At 34.3% G+C, this 24,542-nt stretch overlaps 2 protein-coding genes and 1 long non-coding RNA gene across 9 annotated transcripts in view; 2 read left to right on the top strand and 1 right to left on the bottom strand.

Moving 5' to 3' along the window:
* LOC117204876 (SLIT-ROBO Rho GTPase-activating protein 1-like) overlaps positions 1 to 20,201 on the bottom strand; it is a 42,836-nt gene extending 22,635 nt beyond the window's left edge. For 2 of the 6 annotated variants that reach the window (XM_033442690.1, XM_033442688.1), the window contains exon 1: positions 10,115 to 11,887. Coding sequence is in view for 3 of the 6 variants with exons in the window: in XM_033442688.1 (XP_033298579.1) it covers positions 10,115 to 10,190 (76 nt within the window). In the remaining 3 variants the exon portion in view is untranslated. The other 4 variants (XM_033442687.1, XM_033442689.1, XM_033442692.1 and 1 more) reach the window with 4 other exon arrangements.
* Positions 18,693 to 19,398, top strand: LOC117204882. The gene is made up of 2 exons (XR_004487152.1): positions 18,693 to 19,279; positions 19,367 to 19,398. It is a non-coding gene; the product is annotated as an uncharacterized LOC117204882 (long non-coding RNA).
* A 214-nt stretch (positions 20,202 to 20,415) lies between the features above and the next one.
* Positions 20,416 to 23,250, top strand: LOC117204878 (intraflagellar transport protein 74 homolog). 2 transcript variants are annotated; one of them, XM_033442695.1, is made up of 3 exons: positions 20,416 to 20,533; positions 21,194 to 21,490; positions 21,638 to 23,250. In XM_033442695.1, exons 2-3 carry the CDS (start codon positions 21,402 to 21,404, stop codon positions 23,160 to 23,162), a joined length of 1,614 nt encoding a protein of 537 aa, XP_033298586.1. In that variant the 5' UTR covers positions 20,416 to 20,533; positions 21,194 to 21,401; the 3' UTR covers positions 23,163 to 23,250. The 2 variants fall into 2 exon arrangements, with proteins under 2 accessions (XP_033298586.1, XP_033298585.1); XM_033442694.1 differs by lacking the exon at positions 20,416 to 20,533 and having other exon boundaries at positions 20,848 to 21,490.
* The last annotated feature ends 1,292 nt before the right edge of the window (positions 23,251 to 24,542 follow it).

The raw sequence follows: 24,542 nt of genomic DNA, 5'->3' as shown, positions 1-24,542 counted from the left end.
CATTACAATAGGCCATAAGTAATGAAGTTTTAATAAGACACTGTAAACCAAAACCGGAAAGGGAAGTCATATGTCTGACAATAGAAGATACAGAATAAAATTCACGGTTCGGCCGTGGGTTCGTTCGTTCGTTCGTCAACGAAGCAAACGCCCACAGTCGATTGAGAGCGTCGGACTGTTAAACACAATTGCCCTTAAATTGAGATGTACTTGTGACTATTCCGTTTCGTTCGACACTGTTCGGATCGCCTCGAATCGGTCCTATGAACATCATGGACCTATGATGTCCACCCATCGATCTGGGTCATCCTAAACTCGTTTAAAATCCTGTTTCCAATGAGAAAGTATGCACGAACATGAGAGACCATTTTTCTTTCGACAGGGGATAGTGATAAAATGATACGAGGAATATAGGTTACACCTGGACTGAATCTACGAGATTTACTATAGTGTTCTTCATGTAAATTATTCCACATTCACCTAGATCTTCCTCTTTCTTTTTAATCTTTTTAGAGTCGATACTTTTTCTTTGGGAAATTCGTTTATGAGAAAAATAGCTTTTTATTAATTGAAAGGGCTGTTGTAATAAGGGCAGAGTTCTATAAATTCATAGTCAATTAATAATCGCAGCGATAAACTTTTTTACTTCTCTAATAAATACAATTTAAACATTGAAGCTGCCTCTTTATTCTGGCAAATACTTTAATTAATTATTAATCATAGAAATATATTTGACCAGGTGGGATTGTCAAGAACATATAATGCACTAGAATTTGAGGTCAGAGAGATTAATAACTTATTAAAGTATAATATAATATATACATAACATCGAATATAAAAGAGACAGTAAGGAAAAGGAAATTTTTGTTTTCAATTTCATATCAAAGTAACGAAGGAAATGTACTGTTCGGATAATGGAAGGTTCGGGATAGAGGAACTATTCAAATAGCAACTATTCGAAGAGTAGGTGAACGGATAATGAATGTTTTACTGTACTTTGAAATAAATATGTCAGCAATTTCCTACAATCATTCGTACAAAAACATGAGATATTTCCGGTAGCGTAGTAAGTAAATCGAGCACGTAAAAAGTTACTCGTTCAAAAGTTTGTTCATTTCAAAGAGAATATGTAATACTCGCCCTGATTTTTCTATTCATAAAAATTTTTATATCGAACTTAACTATTATTGTACTGGTTAAATGTATCCTAAAATATTTGATACGTATTCAAACAATTGTAAAATATAATTACTATTTTCTTTGTATTATATAATAAACAATTGGCGCAATATATAAATGCATTAAAAATGCAGTACAATTAATTTATAAGCTATAGCAGACTAAAAGCAACATTTATAGTAACAAAATTACCATAAAAATCTACAAACATTAGTCTCATGAAAAATAAAAATCCAACATTATATTCCTGTTTCCAAAATGGTTCTTGTCATATATTCAATGATACTAAAAGTAATTCCTAGTCTGTCACTTAAATGATTACTTCGAGTAATTACATACTCGGTTTATCACTTGAACTTTTCGATTACACATACTAAGAAAACCTGCAATTAAAGTAGAAAGTAAATAACATTACAAAACTTCGATATACGTAATATACGGGACAAATCTAACCTCCGTATTAAACTCTAATATCGTTGCTTGTCCCGTTGGACAATTAGTATTCCGAAAAATGTGTTCTCGGGAACAACCTGCCACCAATACTAGTTCTCCTTCAATTAGCTGTTCTACGCAAGCCAAGCAATTACTCGTCGAGTTTTTACCACGGTGCCTCGTTCGATTCTATCGCAACAGTAGTTTCGCGACCGGTAACACGATGCTGTTCGTTCGAAACATAAACATATCTTTCGATGACTCAGTAGACTTTTATGCAACGGACGTGGAAAGTTCAGCAGCACACAACAGCAAACAGCTGGTGTCTGAAAAACTCTATTCCTATCACACGTTGTTTACCGTTCCATTCCAGGACGATTGAAACAGGCTTGATTATATTCCTTTTGAGAGCGTTCGACCACTGTTCGAAGAAACTAAACGTTTTAAAACTACAGCGCCACGAAGTATCGCAACCGTGCGAATAACATTAATTTTCACTCTCGATCCGTTCACCACGGATGATGTATTATTAGAAACGCGAGATTCTCGTAAATGTCACGCGTTTCTAATTCGAAACATCATTCGGATCTCCTAAAGCTCCACACGGTCACAATAACACGTATCGATGAACCACTGAACACACCAATCACAAACTCACTCGACGTGTAAAACGGCCTTGTTTTGATTACCGAACTTACGTACACGTGTGTCCACACCGAATACGCTTGTCTAATAGCTGGATACTTCGAGGAACTTTACACGCGAGTTCGATCGCTATAGAACGCGACACGGCTAAGTATCCTTTCTCTCCGTCCATGAAACACAAAAGTTTGCCGGATATCCTGCGACAGAATATACACACGTGCTTCGAACACTGACCGACGTTGCCTCTATTCGGCTAAACCAATGTCGACTGTTGTTTTTTTTCTACTATAGAGGGGAGACGACACAACGGTATATATACACACTGAGCGAGAGAGAAATCCACGAAAGAAAACTGCAAACCAGTTGTAATACGAACGAGATCGTTTTGTCTGGAAAACTAATGTTATTAAGTTGTCTGAGATAGTTCTGTTCGTTGTGAAATTATTGAAGATATTCGTATTCGTCAAAATTCGCGTGGTTTCACGAGTGCGATGAAAGGAACGAAATTAACTGGTTTTTACGATTCTTGACGAATCCAGACAAGGGATTACGGACAAATATCGATGGCAAATAACGGCGGCGTGCGGTTTCGATGACCGCGAGAGTATTGCACATTGGCCGACCAGTCGAGAGGGACTTGGCCGCGTGAACTGACCAGTAAGGACAGGCAGTCGTTGCTTTGACTGTCGTTAAATTAACCACAATTACCAGCGAGGCCTACACGCACGCGCCTTCCTCTCTGTACGCCTACTGTGTATATTACCGACGTTTATATGTTCATGTATGTACACACATCCGTCTTAACTTTGCTCGGTCGTGTGCGTTTACACTTGCGCGAACGCCATTAAGCAAACGATATACGGTGATCTCAAACTGCTATTGAATAATGCGACGATTCAGAGGAGATTTATGGAAACGAAAATAGTATGTTCAATGTTATTGGGTCTCTCGAAGACATTTTTATTTCTGTAGTTTCGAAAACTTTTACATTTTTATGAAATTCTAGATTTTATTTTTAACCTTATTAAATTTTGAATAGTAATTTCTTATATTATTGAATTTTAAGTGATTATATGATACTTAATTTCCCACTTTTCACAATAGTTCGATAAAATTAATTTGTACTAATTTATTAATTTAGTAATTTATAATTTGTAAGATACGATATAAAGTTGTCAGATCAAATAGCACGAATTTAATAGGAATAAGTTACAATATATTCGATGTAAATTCATAATTGGATGTTCATCTGCAAATTAATGACCGGAAATTAATACCGTGAAAGATCTTGCATTCTCAAACGCATAAGCAAAGAAACATATATCTATTCGTATCACGTGCGCACTCCACGCACAATTACAGATAGCGTTTAATCTAGTTTTCATGAATCGATCTAAGCAAACGTTTACAAACAACTATCTTATACATTCTCTTATCTGAAAAAATTATTTTATTAGAACACACTAAATTAGAACGATAATTGCTAATTTTATACATTCTTTTTAGATTTACATTTATATACATACATTAAAGATTAGTAAACCATTTCTAAGTTAGGAATTATACATACTTAACACATCATATTCATAGTTAATCATACTTTACACGTATACGACTGTTTGACAGTGAACATTGGTCCGACATTCTGATAACCAACACAAACATACTCGTGGTTAGGCAAGCGATCTCAAGAAAACCAGGTCATCAAGAAATGCAATTTGATCACAGAAACGATTTACCATTCCTATAAAATAACCAAAGCAGCGCTCATATGTTTATTATTCAAACCTAACTTAATTTTTAATATTTGATGCATTTTTCATGCATTTAAAGATAATTTCATATTTTTTAATATTGATTTTAAGGAAAGAAAAGTTTTCGTTCGCACGGTAAGTTGAATTTCAGGAATTCAGATACCATTGAACAGTGTTTGAAACGACGCAGCGGCGAAATACGTGATTCAGTTCGAGCAGATTTGGGAGGGGTGAACCACGACAATTAACAAGTTAGTTGCCAATTACCACGTTATCGTTCGCGATACCGTCATACGAACAAACACGTCATGCGTACAAAAGGTTGACGACTTTATTGAATTAATTTTTTTCTCTTCCTTGCACCGAGCTGCGCTACCGGGCGAAAAATAAAACGCAAAAAGGAAATGGATAATTTAAATCGTTCTCGAGTTACTTTACGAGCCGCGTTCATTTAAATTCATAATTTTATTTTTTACATGGTGAAGAAATACATTTATTTATTTGTCGAGAATGGAATGTGAAAGTAAAATTTGTTGTAGATTTCAAGGTTAGGTCACGAACTTTAGAAAGTTTAATAGATATTAACCTTTACATTTCGCGCGGGTTAAAATGTGAAACTGTATTTAGTAATAATATGGAATAGTCTATATACTTTTCAAACTTAATACAATTAATATGAAAGAATATATTCAAATTTCAGGGTACTAAAAATCCTAACCAATAGTTTTTCCCAAACGGAACAAAAGACAAAATGGCTGTATTCAGTCAAAGTATTCAAATATTGATATTTTAAAGATCCTAAGCTACACTCTAGCCCGAAAAGAACAAAAAACAAAATAACTACATATTTTTAATTTGTAACGCAATTAATAACAAAGTATTTAAGTGCCAATATACTGAAAATCCTAACCGGTACTCTTTTAGAAGAGGAAAAAATAAAATAGAAATCGGTACAATTAAATTAAATCTACGGAAAGATGGAGGGAGAAGAATCTTCACGCACGAGTTCGCGCGCACAAATTGATATGCAACGCAACGTTTCTCTATCAACTTCCTTCCTGCACGAATTGAAGGGGAACATAAAATGATTATTGCGCGTTCAGTTCACTTTTCGTTATCTAAAATCCAATGCATATCAGTTCCTTTGTGTACGTATCCCGTAATTGTACCGTGACGTGTGCATGGTAAACTAGAAACTATCTACTGTAATAGCAGGTCAGAAAGATAGTGCGATGGCCTCTCAATAGTCTTGCTACGAGAATTACCCATTAGCCGTGTAGTTCACGACGAACAACGCGCCTCGTCAATTATCAAGATTTATGTTGCGACCGGCGCGCCCTCCTAAACGAATCGTCGCAACCAAGCATTAAAAACTTTGCATAAGGAAATAAGAATACATATAAATCAGATCTGTCCTAATATTTTCTATCGTATCGTTTATCGTAATTGATAGATCATCTTCGTAAGTTACTTTGTAAGAAATTTTATTAAAAAGAATATATTTTATAATTTAATATAGTTAGCACTTTCAATGCCAGTCAAAGATTAAATATATTTTTAAATTTTGAAATTAAGTAAAGAAGGATATGCAATTAGAAAATAGTTGACTATAATAAATTCTAGTTACTCAGTTCCTGCCTTTTATTCTTTGGTTCTTCTTTCATCTTTTTAACTTATGTTACTGAGATCGTTAATTTAATTAATATAAATGCATGGTTCTTAGTTAAATGAAAATTTTAACATCGCTGCTCTACCATATAATACCACGGAATATATTAACTTCCTTGGCGCCAAATATTTTATTAATCTTTTCTGCAATCCTTATAAAGGATCATTTAAAGATCTATTCAAACGCAATTCATTTGATTGGTAATGTGTTGATTCTTCGGACAAAAAAGCTTTTAAAACGTTTGCGTTTCTTTTACTTCGTCGTTTTTCTGAATACGTTCCCAGCGTTGTTGACTTTTACGCGAAAGGAGTAATTGGACTAAACACATCTGCGCGTTTTATCGTTGGCTTCTTTATTGGCGTGTGGAAATTGAAATTGCAGGAGAAGAGAAAAGGGGAATCTCTTTTCGAATCGAAATGAAAATTTTTTGTACAAGGTTTTACAATTTATGAGATTATTTCACTCACTAGTTGGACTGTTAAAGATGAAAACCAAATTCCAAATAACTTTAGATTATTTTCTAGTACATCAGTACTCCCTTTTCATTTTTAAATATAAATAGTAACTTTTGTTTCATTATTATTTAATTTTACTATTTAAAAAAATACATTTCTCTTCTCTATAATCTATATTATAATATACAGGATGGTTGGTAACTGGTGGTACAAGCGGAAAGGGGGTGATTCTACGCGAAAAAAAAAGTCGAAAATATAGAATAAAAATTTTTCGTTTGAGGCTTTGTTTTCGAGAAAATCGACTTTGAATTTTCGCTCGGTACGCGTGCGGTACGCTATAACGGATCTCATTGCAGATCGTTGTCTCGATGGAAAAATTTAACAAAATTTTTATTCTATATTTTCGACTTCTTTTTTCGCATAGAATCGCCCCCTTTCCGCTTGTGCCACCAGTTACCAACCACCCTGTATATTTTTCTAAAATCACTTATTTTAAAATTTCCAAACATAAGTATTAGGTCATCAGAAAAGTGTCTTTCTTTTACAGACATGTCTTTTACAACGATGCATCTTTATACAAACATGAAACCTAATCTGTCGAACGTTGTGATCTTTATTTTGATAGAACAAAATGGATCATGCGTAATTCGATACAATAATATAAAACGGAAAATGTTGTGCATCCATTATTTCCTTATAAAATGAAAAAGACTTTTCGGACGACCTAATACATGATTTTGCAATCAAATGTTTTGAAAGCAGATTAGAAGTTCCGACAGACAAGGAAGCCATATGGAACCCCTTTGATTTTCTCTGGCGCATGGCATGGGGAACCTTCATAACCATCTCGACCGGAAGCTAGCTGCTAGAGTTCGTACGCCATATGGTAGGAACGAATTCGTTCAGAGAAAGGATACATAACATGTAATTCTGTTCTGATACAATGCTATCGCTCACGGAAGTGTCTTTTGTTTAATCGTTCAGTGTACTTAAGAAAAGAAAAACGGCTTTACATTTACTCGAAACCCTTTGATTTTCTTTGTTTCTTTTTAATAGCCACTAATTTATAACCAAAAACTTGTATACTATGGTATTTGGAAGAACGTAAAATCTCTGAAATTGAAATCAACATATAATATTCCGAACTAACTGCATCTTATCGAAAAAAAATAAAAAATTTATTATCATCTCTGAATAAGCTCATACAATTATAAAATAATGATTCGGTGACAGAAAGGTCATAGGTTCGTAGTGACTATGCAGTTCAACCATAATGTAATATCGCTTAAACAATGAATGTCATTCTAAATGTCATTTTCATACGTGAAACAAAGAGACCGCAGATCGATTCAAAATACTTGGGCGAAAATCAATTTAATTTTATATATGAAATACTACGAACAACACATATACTTCTTGGTATATATAATCTATGCAAAAAACCTAATATGGGACAGTTTAACATATGTTCTCTAATATTAGAACTATCAACTAAAATATAAAATTCGTGCTAGAAAAATCAAAATAAAGAATATATTAAAAATAAAAAGATTAAAAATCATAGAAAATTATTCAAATTCTCAAAAATACATAGTTACAAATCAGAAAGATTTCTATAAAAGATTGCAAAGTAGTTATCTCGACCAATCTGGTAATTCTAGTGGTAAGGAAACAATACTAAAAGAAACTGATTTTTTTTCAGATCTATCGTGGAAAACTCCTAAAAGGAAAGGGCTGGCCTTCGATGCAAATCGTGCATCTACACCACATGTAGCATGTACATACTCAACAATACCACGACTCCCTTCACATTGTTAGAACAGCAAATCTACACAGGCATTTTCCAATTAACATGTAAAAGAAACCTCGTTCAATATGAGAATCCAATCCAGGCAAAAACGTACACTGGTACACGGAATCGAGAATGCCATTTGCGGTGCATTCGACTCTAGGAAAGAGGCAGACATAAATGAAAGAAAGAAATAGGTGCCGCGCTTGAGGATCATGAGAGAGAACGACTGCTCTCGATATTTCTTCTAATCACTTTCAAAGAGACAAAGCTCGAAATGAAAGACGTTACGTAATTACCCTTTGCAAATGTGATTACCACCATCGAGCGACTTTTCTGAGCGCCTACAATTTAATTATGCTGCAAAGACTTCACTTAATTTTCGTAATTAATCCGAATGCCAATCTTCACTGTTACGGAGAATCGGCATTTTAGTTGGAAGGTTAAATGGCATCATATTTAATAATTTCATTTTATACTATTAAATGTAGGAAAGAATTCCATTTTTTTAATGATAAGCATACAGGTAGGGAAATTCTTATCTGTAGTTTTATTATGATACGCTTTATTTATTTTCTATAATGTACTGATGATTTTCAAACTTTTGATTTTTAATAGTAATTGCAAACTAACTGAAGTTAGATTTTTGGTATAAGAATTTTCCCTATTTATGTACGCACTGTGTAGGCAAAATGTATTTTCATTTACAAAAAGTTGTAATACTTTCAATTATTTTCTTAAATATTATGTATCGATTTTAATAACTTTTCTCCATTTTTTGGACATAATGATTCAATACTGTCATCACTATATTGTTACTAGTAAGTGGTTAATTTTTGAAATCAAAACATCCTCTGCAATATTTCTGATATTATATCTTAAATTTAATCTACTACAATATAGATATCAAGAGTAGGAAAAAAATCTTAGGTTCATTGTAAATAGTTCTGATTAAGCTAAAACGCGATGAGAATGCAGTATTGAACGTATACTTTATCAATTGCTATTGTGTTGATCATTATTTACTGCATACCTCAAAACAAGGTGATAAACGATAATACTCAAAAAATTAGATGTCAGTAGTAAAAAACGCTAAGATATCTTAACCCAAAGTATTTACTGCTGTAGATTGTAGATCGTAATATAGACAATAGAAACACAAAACCTTTTTCTATATCTGATATTTTGTTCAGTTTGTGTAATTGGATACTTGGAATTTGTAATTCTGACGAACGCAATAAAATGCGTCGCCCATTGTTCATTTAAAGGTAACATGCTTATTTAGTAAATATGTATGTATTTAGTGAAATAATTGAAGTCATCTTTATCAATCATTGGATTAAATAATATATATATATATTAAATAATATATATCATCTTGGCAAGTGTTATTTATGCGATTAAGTGTTGAATATTTATATCGTAATTCTTTTCTGAGTCAAATACAAAATTTCATTGCTAACTAGAAAATTTCTATTACATTTAAAAAATATAGATTTTATAAACTTACAATTAATGCAAACCACACATTTACGCTCTAATCAGCGAATTTATAATATAATTTCTTTTGATAATATTTTGTTCGGTGATGCTGATACAGCGACCTCCAAGACCATTTTTTCGAGCTCGACATTGCGCCGCGCCGCTTTTCTCGCGTTCCAAGTAACGCGACGAGAGAAATTCTATACATTTAAACGAGTATTCGCACTACTCTACACCAGCGGCATTAGATGTCCTCGTCTATCTAGAATTTCCAATATTGTATAACGCACACATTGTGCGAATGTATCACGGCAAAACTGTGGACGAATGAAAGACTTATGGTATAAATGCACGCGAAAATGTCGAAACCAAAATGTACGATGCTTGTAAACTAAATTCAATGAAATCGACAAATAATGTATAGAGCTTATGCGAATTATAATACAATGAGTAGGGGTCGTAGAATGATTACTAATGTTTTACGTAGTGATTACTCAAACGTAGGCAACTCAAAGAAATAAAAAAGAACTACGAATAACTACTTACGGGTTTTAGGTTAGGTTAAGTATCTACTGATTTGGTGTTTCGAACTATCACCGAGGGAAAAGATCTAGGAACTTTACTGTTCCGTTTAATGCGCGATTTCTTTCATCCCCAGCTACTTCAGATGCAAGAAAAAGCGAACGCATTTGCATCTAATGAACCATACCTGGAAGTACGTCCTTAGTATCGGGGTTATAAGGATGAATCCATCCGTTTCTCTGCTGAATAATGCACTGGAACATGTTGCTGGACTATGCGTAGGTCTCGATTCGTGTTGATCGGCTGTAACGAACGAACGAGCAAGAGAGAGAAAGAAAGAAAGGGGGAATGGAAGGAAGAGGAAGGGAGAGAGCGAGATGGATCGAGGGAGAGTATACAGCGACGAAAAAGAAAGACGGGGAAACAGGGTGAAAAAAGACACAAGATCCGTTATAGTTGGCAAGTTCTTTCAATGGGCCACCTTCTCCCTCTGTTCCTTTTTAAAAATATCCCTAGAGCGCACCAATTACTGCAAGATCGAGTTCCTCGTTGATTAGCGATTAATATTATCGTACGGCGAGTATTTAGAGCGAAACTCGACTCGATCAAGTACGCAGAAACGAATCTTCTACGCTTACTTCTTTTCCGGTAAGATTTCCAAGCTTCTTTCCAGAATGGTTCTCCGTCAATGCACCACCATTACCGGAACGCTCTAGTTTCTTTTTGTCAATCGTAAAACCGATTCGATTCACGATTCGAGTGATCGGCATGGAGCTCGATGAATGTGTATTCTTGCATCTCGTGAGAAGATACTTTCGATTTATACGCTCGTTGTCGTTCGTTGAAAGACAAGATCGACAATTGGACCGACCTCCATTTCATAGGAGAAACCGCGGGTATTATTCATCATCGGCTTCACATCATTATCAAATGTTCTTCTTGTCGCTCGACTACTCTCTCTTCTTTCTTCGAACATGTGTGTATATTCACACATACACACAACTGGTATACGCATATACGCACCGGTTCTTTATTTATCCCTCTCTAACTCGTTCGTTCGCTTTGTCTCCCACCAATGGACCACCACACTCTTTCTTCTTCCGTTTCTTGATTTCTTCCCTTCAGGCCTGGCTTCCCTCACCGCAGCCCGCTACTCCAAGGATTACTCTCATCCTCGCAACAAAACGAAACACTGTGAGTTCACAGCGATCTTTCCATCGTTCGGCACACGCGCTCTTACACGCAACGTAATGCAATGCACTCGACCGACCGACCGACCGACCGCTCCGGCCTTGAAACGTGTGCACTTCTCTCTTCCCGGTCTAACCGAAACCCATCACCAACGTTCGTTCATACGGTACACTAACGTATGTATTCTGTGATGTTAACGTGAGAAAGAACCAAAAGGGGTGGGCAAGAAGATTGACCAACACGCACAGGCCAGGGAAACAAAGGCGCGGCGCGGTTCAAGAAAGTTAAGAATGACAAGAAAAAGGAAACGAAGGCAGAAGGTAGTCGCCTTTTCTCGTTGCTCCTGCGCCCAGAGGGTGGCTGGTCGGCTGGCTGGGATCGAACTAGATGGCTCGTCGCCAGGCAACCGGATTTTCTGTCTCTCTCTTGCACACCACCTCCCTCCCTTTGCACTCGTTCTTACTTTATCCATCTCTCTCTCACTCTCCCTCTCTCTCTTTCTCTCTGTTCACTTCTCTTTGTCACTCGGTTCCGTACCGGTGCTCTTCTCGCGTTTGCTCTAACCTCCTCGCTCGCCCCACCTTCCTTTCCCCTCTCTTCCTCTATCGTCGCGTTAAACTCTCTCCCTCGGTCCCACTGAAGAGCCGCAGCAGTAGCAACACACCGCACCACACCACATACACACCGGTTACTCTCATGCTCTCTCTCGTTCTCTCTCGCTCTCCTGACTCGCCACCCCCTGCATACTCCGGAACGTGTAGAGGATTCTCTCTCTTGTATATACCTTGGCCGATGACTTTAGGCAGACCGCGCACCGATCTTCAGCGTCGTGCCTTGAAAATACGATACTCGATCGAAATTAAAATTTAGAACTTTTTTTTTATACATGAGAGGTTACACGTTTTTCAAACGAGAAATCTCTTAAATGGTAGAAAGAAATGCAGAAAAAGTTTAAAAAAGTTAAAGAATCTTTCTTTCTTCTAAAACTGGAGCTATCTAAAAATATATAATTGGAGAAATTAATTAGGCAGTGTAAAGATTAAATTAATTTTAATGTATATTTACTTTCTGCGTAGTAAAGAAGCTATTGTTAAGTAAAGTTTATAAGCTTCTTAGATGACGTGTATTTTGATTTAATATCTCGCGATAGATTTTATACTAGGCTAAGTTTACGTGCTTCTAATTATTGATATTGTGGATTATCGTATTTTTGTGCACGATCAGTCATGATAAAGAGCTTGCGCACAATATTGGCACGCGTTATATCTTCAGCTCAATATCTAGTTTATCGGAAATTTGTAAGCAAAAAGTAAAAAAGAAAGCAAAGAATACGATGAAGTTAATTATTTTGAATTGAAACATTCGATTTTGTAGAATAAAATCGGCTTTATCCCTTCCGAGGAAAATTCAAAATACCTGAATTTGTATCGACGTTGTTACAAAAAATAATACAGAGAAGAGGCCATTTATGAAAAATTGGTCGCGCACAAAGAAAAGCCAAAATAAGACAATCGGTTACGGTTATTTTATCTCTTGGCGCGCTTTGCTTTCCCCATTGTGAGGCACTGGCACGTCCTCAAAACGGCTGATTCTCACAGTAGTAGACACGACGATTCTACTATACACGGATCATAAGGCTGGTGCAGCCTAAAAGGAAACAGTAGAAGAGGAAAAAAAACAGAAAAGAGAACACACTTGAAGTTGTTAAGCCGAATCGGCCAGGAAACTTTCTACGTTGAAAGCGTTTCACTTGCAAACGGAAAAGGGGACGAGTCTGTAGAAAACCGATTATATACCAGAGAAATTCCGCGCTCCCGATGCACCGTTTCGAAATCAACTGAATCGCGTAATACCGTTGTCGAAGCGTCGAGCGGAAAGTGTATATCGTGCATACGTAACGAGAGCGAGGGAGATAGGTAGAAAACGGAGGACAGAGATAACAGTTGTCCAAAGAGGGAGAGGGTTAATGAGGGAACAGTAGCCAGAAAGAGACGTAACGAAAAGAGATGAAATAATAGCAATAAAGCGAGGCAAAACAGTGCAAAAGAGATGGCCGCTGAGCTGGTAGGGGAATCAATGAGTGTTACTCGCGCCACCGCTTTTGTTTCTCTCCTCGTCTCTCTCGCTGCATGGTTATACTCTCTGTACACCAGTCTCCCACCGTGGTGTTCTATATAGGCTCGTCCAACCCTCGAAGCGTGACCGTGACTGTGACTCTGATCAAACGGAGTGCACGTGTCCACCGTGTGTACGTTACTCTCTGGCTCTGCGCGCTTGCTTGTGCTCTCGCTGGTCCTGTTCTCTACATCCCCGTAGAACTTGTACCACGTGGAAACACTTTTCTTCGTTTCGACGCGGTTATTTCACGCGATACATGCGTATCATACACACGGTTCCATGTCGTCTAATTGTAGACATTCTTCGCTTGGTCAACAAACACTTAACCATTTCGGTAACCATTTCAGCGCCACGCGCCCAGATTCCTAACTAACCTATATTTATGTTTTTTTTCATGATTTCCAAAGTGTGGTTAAAATACATAATTAAAAATTGTTTTACGTGAGTGTAGTAAATTTTATAATATTTGTTATAACACGAACTATCTTATGTAATGTATAAAATTGGTAACTGTTCGTTAATAAAATGCTTTTTTCTGGTACGACTTCTCTGGTTTCTTAAAGATAATTCAAGAGATCGAGAGAGAGAGAGAGAGAGAGAGAGATTGCACTTGATATAAAAGTGGATCTTGTTTGCTCATTCGATGTACTCAGCACCCTGAAACAAATTGCTTTTCATCGGCCACTTCGAAGGCACTCAGGGATCATCTTACGATTGGCTTAGTTTATCGGCAGGTTACTACCACTGTTAGTTTTTCTGCATTCTTTCATTTACTTTATCACCAACTGGTGAAGAGAAATATGGTCGAACTGTTTTCTATTCATCTTCTTATTTATTTTTGATTCTTAGTATTTTGAGAGTCTAAACATGAAATAAAAGACAGTAGTATATAAATGCACTTCTGTTTTGATTTTACAGAATTATTGTGGAGGTTATGTCAATTATTATGATCGAGGTCAAGAATTTTATAAGAATAAAACACTAAATTCTACGTAAGAAGAGAGCATTTAATCTTGCTCTAGGATCAGAATACGAGGATTGTGGAACCATTAGCGTCATCTGTTATTTAATTTCCAAGTCATGATAATTGGATCTGATTTCGACAAAAGATACTTTTATTATTAAATTTACAAATATAGAAACATGAAAAGAGGATAGTATCTACAATTAACTGCATAAACTTGATTTGAATGAAAGTAATATTGTATTTCAAAAAATTTTCATAAATCAATCCTTTTTTAAAATTTATTCTCAATGATAATGATCGATATCGATTTGCTTGTTTTACTTATTTTCTTTTTCGTGAAGAAACTGCACTTGTTTCCAACATAATCACGTATTAAATCTGAAACGTCGTAAAAGCACTTATGAAAAATGTACCCTGAACCTAGCGCGCTCGCAATTGGTTGACTCAGCCAAGTGGTTCAATGGGATACCGCGCCATTTCATTGATGCCGCTAACCTTATGGTGAGTAAGTAACGGCCAATGTCGTTCCTTCTTCAGCTTAAATTCTAAATTATTTCTATGAAAATTACACTATACAAATTTATATTTCTTCAATGTCTATTTCACATTTATCAAATTGCATTAAATTAAAATCAATTGTTTAAACAATCTAATCTTTATAATTATCGTATAGTAGTAATAATGATTGTCATTATTACCCTTTTATATGGTAATTTTAATTTCAAACATTAAAAAATTGTTAGTTACTCATAGTATAGATAAAGTTCATTCAGTGTGTACTATTCTAAAACTGAATCTCTATTCATGTGATCATTACGTAGTACCGCTACCGCTATTTTAAAGCTAAAGATCGTTCGGGGTTCCGACCTTCGTACAGATAAGCGTGCAGATTCAATACCACTTACACTTCTTACCGTGCACCTATCCAGAAGTCTTTGTTGATCCATCAGATTAGTGTCAACCTGAAACAATTATTCTCCACGCAAAATTTCCGTACAATTTTACAATTTCTATGTCATACATTCCAGACTAACGCAAATATAAATATCGTATGTATGCATGCACACTATTCTTGTATTGGTTAATCACACTTTCTGATTATTCCATTTTTAGAAATTCCCTATATCTCTTCTTTATTATCTCTTCTTAATTAAAGATATGAAATGATTCTAGTACTTTTGATTTAATTTTCTTACTCTATACTTTAAAAATAGTTCTACTGCATTCTTTCCAAGTAACAATATAAGATAATTTACACCGTGTCTCTTGCTTAATTTTTTCGACAGCCCTCACGATACATATACCGAGAAATGGAATTAATTTAAAGTACAACGAGTACTTTCTTATATGTATACCGTCAGTGTTAAATGCCAGCAGCACAACCCTAGCGCTTTATTCGCCTTGCTATCTCGTTAGCGAACTCTATTGGTGTTTCTGTACAACTCGCGACATTTCCTCCTGCAAGTTCACAATCTACCCGGTGAGAGGCCGCGTTCTTTATCTTATAATCGTTTTTCGGAATGTAAACGCACCCATAGAGTATATACAGCGACATTCGATTGTCCTTACCAATGAATTGTCCGATCCCCTTTTCGGGCGATTTATCTCAATTAGTAACTCATCCCGATAGTTAACGTCGTACATCTAGATGAAAATATACGCACCCCACAAGCTAATTAATCTAACAATGATATAGACGTTAGGGAGACATATTATTTCTTTGTAATTTCTTCGCCTCTATTCTAGTAGGACTTAGTTGCTAATGAACTAAAATAAAATGAATGCCCTTGCTAGTACTTACACATGTGCATCAAAAAATTATACTGTCCCGTGTATATGTGTGTTCGCTGTTCTACACAGCGGTTTAGGAGGCCGAACTTTCGTTCGTGATATTTATAGATCGGGAAAATCAAATCGAAAATATCCTTGAAGTTATTCAAAGGGATTACAATGTGATATATATATATATATATATATATATATATATATATATGTATATATATGTAGGGACTTCAGATTATAATATTTTAATAACCGAATAACTAGATTACAGATTTTTATGCATTACAATTTGAAGATACCAAAATGTACAGAATGCGTATAATACATAATAATATATAAAATATTGAAAGCAAAATAATTGTTTTTAATAACTATTTTATATTTATATCTTTAATCGGTAAAACGAATTTCTATTTAAATTCCATCTTTTCATTACGTTCAAAAAAATATAATTTTTTTGGAAAACATTTAAATAAAACATGTAATCACAATAGTACTGGAATGAAAGATATACATATCTTTTACTGGCTGGGATAGATACCCTCTTTGACACTCTAAAAATGGTGTCTGTTCGTAAAAACATCTGCCGCACAAAGCAGGAAATGTCGTTCCCTTTTTACTCTTCACTTTATTCAGATTTCTCCACCGGATTTACGGTTAAAGTAATGACAAAAATTCTTAACTTTTCTTGTGAACAAGCTCTTCCGCCGACAATTTATCAAAGAATTATTTTCAATGCTTAAAGAATCCCTAATTAGTCTAATTAAAACATTGATCAGAACCTTCAAACGTATATTCTACATTTTACTTACAGTTTAATGAGAAAGAGTGAATAGCAATAAAAAACAGTACAAGTTTAATTTATGACCGCTTTTTTATTCAGATAAGTATTAGAGATTATTCCAAATCTCTCAATACGTAATTATTATTTTCACTACCTCCTTTATGAAGTATTATGTATCAAAACATTATGTCATTCAATAAATCTTATATCAATACCCTATCGCTTACATAAACTTAAATCTGCTGTTTGTATCTTTTCAGATGCCTTTTTTTTTGGAATAATTCATTTATAGAAAGAGTGGAGTACATAAAAGTAGTAAATTAGTAAAAATAAAATAAAATTATATTGTAAAATTCATTTCGGGTCATATAGACTCAAGAGAATAGCAGGATTAAATTACTCAGGAAATAAACAAAATGTAGAAACACGTCTGTGAAGCGACGCGTCTACCGGCGTGGCGCGCTCCGCGTAGCGGCGGGTCACTAAAATCGATATTAAAGCAGACAATGTTGCAACCGTGCAACGTGGTATAAACACAAAAATCAGAATGCATAGAGGAAACGGTCGACGCAGTCAGGTACGACTGTGTGGAACGAGTGGCAACCAACAATGAGAATATGCGCATGCGCCTCGAGAAATCAAGAAATACATAGATGCACGTCCACAGTGCGTCTGAAAGTGTTCGGTGTGAATGTGTTCACTAAAGAATAAGGAGTGGGAGAAAAAAACGGAGAGGGATGGGGGCAGTACGCGCGTAAAGTAAAATAAAAACAACCTTGAAAGTTTGTAAACGGAAACAGGGATGGGCATCCGATGTACGTTCTTCTGGGAACTTCCGATCGGACAGACTTATGATTATGAATGCACGACACGTTGCACTATGCCACATTGATGAAATGATAGGAAATTAAATAAATTTTCAAAATTTGCAAAATGTCAAGATTCCTCTTATTTTGTAATATCAAGTTATAAATATATTTATGATATTAAGGTTATATTTCTTTTATTATTAAAAAATACTTTTATTCAGTCCGGTATAATTTCATCTAATTCCTGATGAAATATGGACGTATAAATAAGATTATTAGACTATTATAGTATGTATTACATATACAATAAGTATGTATTTATGAGATAATAGATAATGAAGAAACAGAGATGTTTAACAGTGTCAAACATGTGAGAGTTTTTTCAGAATGCCGTGAAACCTATCCTTGTTGCTTCCCACGACTTTAATATGCAGACGAGGCGATTTCTAATGCGACGCGCCAACATTTCAACTGAGAGACGTGCAAGCACCTCATTTGCCTCATCGAATGACGATAGGTATTACACGATTGTTCATTGATCCAGTGAAACTACGTTTTTTGCTTTCTTTCGTTACACGAAATATTTGCGAGAAATTTTATACATAAAAATTATTAATTAACAATTGGAAATAATATGATAAGAATCTAGATATAATAATAAATAATATCAAAAAGAGGATTCGATACATTTCTTTATGGCGCCATGATGATTTTATGATAAATCTTTCTTTAGAAAACTTGTAATGTTGATTACATTATAATTTCTAAGATATACGTTCGAAGCGTAAAGCCGAAGCCTATTACCTATACAAACGTATAACTCAAGTACGCCGGTAACTAGGAATGTCTAACGCAACCTTCGAATGCACCAGCATTCCACAAAGGGTGTAATAGTCTCTACTTGATTATGCTGTACAATGCTCTGGCTGATAATAGCAGTTTACAATGTCGCGATATTCTTAACACATGAAATCCTGTACTTACGTCATCTATTATGTTCTTTTCAATAAATTTTTCTCTCGTCTATCGACAGATTTATAATCATTTTAAGATTACTTTTACCGAACTGAACAATGTTTTACATGGATGAAATAATTCTTTTTAGAGAGGTGTCACAAGTTAAAGCTCATTTTAATGTATAAAAAAATATTTACTATCTTTTGTTACATATGACTGCATCATCTTATGAAATAATTAAATATAAGTATTTTTAGCATTGAGTAATATATTACACGAATTAAGCAATGTTTTATATGGATGAAATATGTTATTATTTGCAGAGAAACATCGCAGGTTTGAAATACATTGCATGCCAAGATGCACAAATAAACGGCATTTTGAACATAAAAACATCGACACGTCGCGTTATTCTTCGAAAGTCAGCGTCGCGGTACTCGCACTGTCGAGTGCACATTATAACGAGATTTTCTAACATCTGTTGACCATATAGCCGCTAAGCTTTTTATACATTCCTACACGCCAAACGTATTGAAAAAATGCTCCATGTATTAAGGAAAGAAAAAACACGAAAGAAATGTCAGCACTCGCTGTTTTATCGATGGGATGAATGAAACAAATTGCACCTTTACACTCTTTACAGTCAATCGAGCAGATGCACGCATCCCAATGGACGTTGGAACGAGTTTTATCGAAATAAATTACCCTTCGACTCGGAGCACGCCGCGAATATATTTCAAACCAGTAACACAAATCTATAACCTTATCTTAAATCTTTTCATAACAAGAAAACCTGACATAAAATTAATAACTTTACAAATCGAATTTTAGGGAAATAAGATAACAAAACTCCCCTGATTTCCCAAAAAATTTTCGATAAAATTATTGCCAACAAATATCAATCTGTATTACTATAGTCACAAAATTCAATCTCAAAATAATTTACTTACGATCGATGCAAAATATAATAAAATCCTCCTGATTTTGAAAGAAAAATCTTTGATGAAATTGTTTCCAATAAATACCAATACTGCTATAACAAATCCCAATTTCAAATTCTAAGCATTATGGAAAACAATTTATTTACGATTCATCTAAAATATATTAGTTAGAAAAACTAGACTTTTTCTGTGAGTAAAAAGAGAGAAAAATGTAGTGAGTACAAACCACAAAAAATGAGAGAGAGAAAGAGAGAGAGAGAGAGAGAGAGAGAGAGAGAAAGAACGAGACAGATAACAAGTGCATGGTTACTGGTTACAACTTACTGTTAAAGACGAGCAGCTTCCGCGTGGAGCCAAGCCTCTTGATGGGCGACTTCACGCCGTCGATTTCTTCTTCGTCCATGTTCGTATCAACGACGCGGCGTCTCGATTTCCGTCAAAAACCCCACTCGGGGTTTTTCTCGTCCCGTGTTCACGCACGCACGATCGGACAGTTTCTATGAAGTGAGCACAAAATACTTGTCACAGTTTAAAGCATTCTCGAGCACGAGGAGGTCACCGGTTGATTGCGGTGAAACCGGTTTATCGGGCAGCGTTGATACCTTTCTATGATCTGCACTAGATGCGCTATCACCGGGTACATGTGCCAACCGTGTGCACACGGACTACTACGGTCTATTGAGCAAAAGTTCAAGAGGAGGGAAGGATGAAGAGAGGAAAAGAAAGAAAAAAAATGGCAAGCGTCAGAGAAGAAATGCCAACGTGAAAGAAGCGTGTATGAAACGAGTGAGTAGCGTTGATCGTTTATACGTCGACGGGACGAATCGCGATGCCACGGGTAAACGTATCTACAACGCGGGTTACTGTGGTAACGCCGATTGGTTTCTGACTATCCCGAGGCACACTGAAGATATTCTTGGACTACCGTATATTAATTCGAGTTTGGGGGACCGGCGTCGCTACCGCCGTCACCGTCGCCGTCGCCGTCACCGTCGTGCATTGCCACTTGGTCGCCACGCCGCGTCACTTTTGTTGCTTAGCAACTGCCTGTTCCAAGGTAACCTCATCCTGTTGCCATCTGTTGATGCCTCGGTTGAACTAAGAATTTAATTTTTTATTTCGGTAAGTGTATCGATAAATGTAATGGAATATAGAGGAATCGATTATAAATGTTTTTATTTCTATTATGGGTAACATTACTGTCGGTTAAATAGCGATGAATTCAAATTTTTAAATTTCTTTTTAAATATTGTTTTTATGGACTTTTTAAGAGTATGAAAGTATTTATTTCGACATTGTAAATGATCGTATTTAATTAGTTTTATTTTTGTAATGTTTGATCTAGGTATATCTAAATGTATATTTAAAAGTATATTTTTTGAAAGTTTTTTTATAAAATAATTTTCTTATAGCGCTATTAAAAGTTATATATCTCTTTATACAAGGATATGGATGCTAATTAAATGTTATTATATCTAATTTCTATTCATATCAAGTGTATGGATTGATATGGATTGGTTTCTATGGCAACCAAATGTAAACCAAAAGGATCATAAAGTGCTCTAGCAAAATAATGTCAGTTATTTGTGTATCTATAAAAATTACTGTTTATTAATATATAAGATACCTGTATCCAATAAAGTGAAAAATATCTTAAATAATTCATCATAATGCAAAGACCACAGACAAGTATTCCATTACAAAGCAAATATGATAGATTTTACAGAGGTGTAAAGAATGAATCTGGAGAGTTTTATGTTACCTCGGGTACTACTCGACCAGGCACACCTGGACAAAATGTACTGGCAAGACCACCATCATCATTGGCTTTACTTAACCATGTACCAACACCTACTTCACGGTTGAGTACAATCAGTTCAACTAGTTCCGGAGCATTTAACTCAGCATTTCCTTTGCCTGGTCAGATGAATATAAACGTTACGGAGAGGCCTATCACCCAACATGGAGTAGCAGGTCTGAGACCTGGAACAGCTAGAGGATTGTCAATGACCAGGTATAAAAATTTATTTTTCTATATTTTATATTAAATCTGTACGATTAGATTAAGATTAATTATAATATCAGTATTATTTTGATAGATGTAATGAAATTATTAAACTCACATTTCTGTTGTTTTTTAATCTACATTTTCTATTCTCAGACAAATTCAAGATAAAAGATATTACATTGGACTCATGCAACTGAAAATCAGAGAATTAAGTCAAGAAATTGCTGTTATTTTCAAAGATATTGAAGATCAAACTAAGGAAAGAGCTACTTATATACATTATGACAAAAGAGCCAAAGATTTAGCTATGGAATTAACAACTTTGCAAGGACAGCTGGCTGACTACAACATCATTGTAGATAAAATGACATCTGATGTTGGGAAAGAAATCATTGAACAAGAGACTGAAGAACTTGCCACAAAGAATGAACAAAATTTATTGAAAATCGAGGATATGTTTGAAGAAAGAAAAGAATTAGAGCAGAAGTTAACTAAAATAGAAAAACAGTTAGAGGATGAAAAGAAGAGGACTGAAAGACTTATAGAGAGCATGGATTTTAATATGAAAGAAAAATATGATGAATTATCAAAAGAAAAAGCAAAACTGCAAGAGAAAACAAATGCATTGCAACAAGAATTGGATGAATTATATAAAGAACAAGCTTATTTGGAAGAAGAAATAACATTATCTCCATTGAAACAGGAAGCAGTTAAATTACATTTGAAAATTATAGAAATGGAAGAAAAAAGGGACAAGTTGAAAGAAGAAGAGAAGCATAGAATTTCACCAGAAGAGGAAAGAGGAAAACTACTACAAAAAATTAAGCAAGACAATCTGGATATTGCAGCTGCTGAAGCTCAATTGACTGAGAAAAAGAAACAGGTACAAGAAACTGAACAAAAACTCGAGCAATTGGAAACAGACATGGAAGATACTCAAACTGAGAAGCAAGCAAAATTTAAAGAACTTCGTAAACGAGAAGAAGTTATAGAGCAATTTATGAGTTCTTTTGAGCAGAATAAAGATGATGAGACAAGAAAAATGGATAGATTAGAAAATACAATAGTAGAATATTTGGAAAATATTTCAAATATGTTAAACGTTGATATTGATTTTATAGGAAATGATGAAATAGCCATTTTGAATAATTTACCACCCTTCAATGACTATGACTACAGTAAGAGTGATCAAAGTTTTGAAAAATTAACTAAAGAAAATTTAAAGTTGCAGCAAATTTATAGCGAAATGGAAATGTTAGAGCAAAAAATTCAAGCAGAATTTGTTGATCTTAATGAAAGAATGGGTAACAAAGATAATAAATCAATAATTTCAGAAGACCTAGAGAGTTTAAAAGCTAAATTGACATTGAAACAAGGGCAATTAATAGCAGAATGTGAACAATTGAAACATCAGCAATTAGAATGTGAAGAAGAAATCAAAACAATTCAATTTGAGTATGATGAAATAAAGCAACGTTTAGAAAGTAATGATATATACACTCAGATTAGTGTATTAGAGAATACTATGGACAAGTTGCTGGAAGAACATAAGAAGATTCAAGATTTTATTGTCAAAGAGGAGAAACGTGGTAATTATGATCCAATAAGAAAAGACACTTTTAATTCAATAAATATTTATAATTCTATGTTGAAAGAAAATCTAAAAACTATTTATTAATTAAAATTCTTTTTAAAATTTATTTTCATTTTGTGCACGATTAACCAATGTTTGTAGTATTTATTAAGTATAGTTAACCTAAATCAGATTTACCTTTCTTTCTTTCTTTTCCCGAACTCTATGTAGTTTCTCACCTTTTCCAGATTCTGCCTATCATTTCAATCCTCTATGGTTATTCCTTCTAAATATAAAAATTTTCCACATTATGCGAATAATTGTATAATTAAAGTAATATATAAATAAATAATAATAAAAGTATTATCATGAACGCCACATCATTTGTTTTATCGCAGAAATAAGGTATAGGAATATGAGTAAGGTAATAACTGAATTGTAAAATGTACTTTTTGGCGATTATAATTTTATTTAAGATATTTCAATATTTCAAAGAGAAGTTCATTTTTCGTAGCAGTGTTATTTATGGCAGTTACAAACATGTGATTAGTAAAATGATTGAATACTTATAGTTGGTATGTAGAGTTATGTAAATGAAACTATGGAATACAATTTTTTGAATACTAAGAACACGCAAAGCTAGTAGCAAAAAATATATAAATCGCGATTTATATTATTATTATAAATATTCAATAAATAAATATTTGAAATAAATTCGCACACAACACACAATACAGCACACAATACAGCACACAACACAGCAATTCATAGAAAATAAATATGACGAAATAAGTAAGAATACATATATGATGATCTTATATTCTAAATCCTTACAATATAAATTTACCTTAATACATACCTATATGTTATAAACTATCTTATAAATAAATGTTTATTTTAATACTTTACTGTAAGCCATACACAATATATCGTGTCCTACTATTAGGTTGATACGGAAACTATAATAAAAGTTTTTCAAACTAATTATAAGTTATTTTATCTTTGATTATATTTTACATTTAGTAACTCCAATTTACTCAATCGCTTTAGCATACTGTAGACTAGATTTATTATCCATGAACTGAGATCAAATACTCTACTAAGTTCGCCAGTGAAATATAAAAAGAAATTGCACAATAAAACGTAAAATTCCAAAACATCTATTTAGTATAACTATACGATAATCGATACGATGTTTTTTACATATATAAAGCAAAAACAAATTTGTTTCTTCAGTTTTTTTTAATACCTGGACTAAACTGTTCGAGTTAGTGTCCATGGATTCATTGACTAGATACCACTCCTAATAATAATTTAATTATATATTAATTTGACTAGAATTTTTTACAAAATGATAGTGACTATGCGTATACAATGTATAAATTAATTATTTTATCATTTCGAAATAAATAAGCTTAAAATTAAATGCGATACAGGGTGTTCCTGTACAAATTAAGAGAGTTTGATCAGAAAAAATGGAGCACT

The sequence above is a fragment of the Bombus bifarius genome, unplaced genomic scaffold (assembly GCF_011952205.1).
Source record: "Bombus bifarius isolate JDL3187 unplaced genomic scaffold, Bbif_JDL3187 scf7180000007984, whole genome shotgun sequence".
Lineage (NCBI taxonomy): Eukaryota > Metazoa > Arthropoda > Insecta > Hymenoptera > Apidae > Bombus > Bombus bifarius.
Note: the sequence above shows the minus strand (reverse complement) of the source record. Positions and strands in the feature narration are given on the sequence as shown.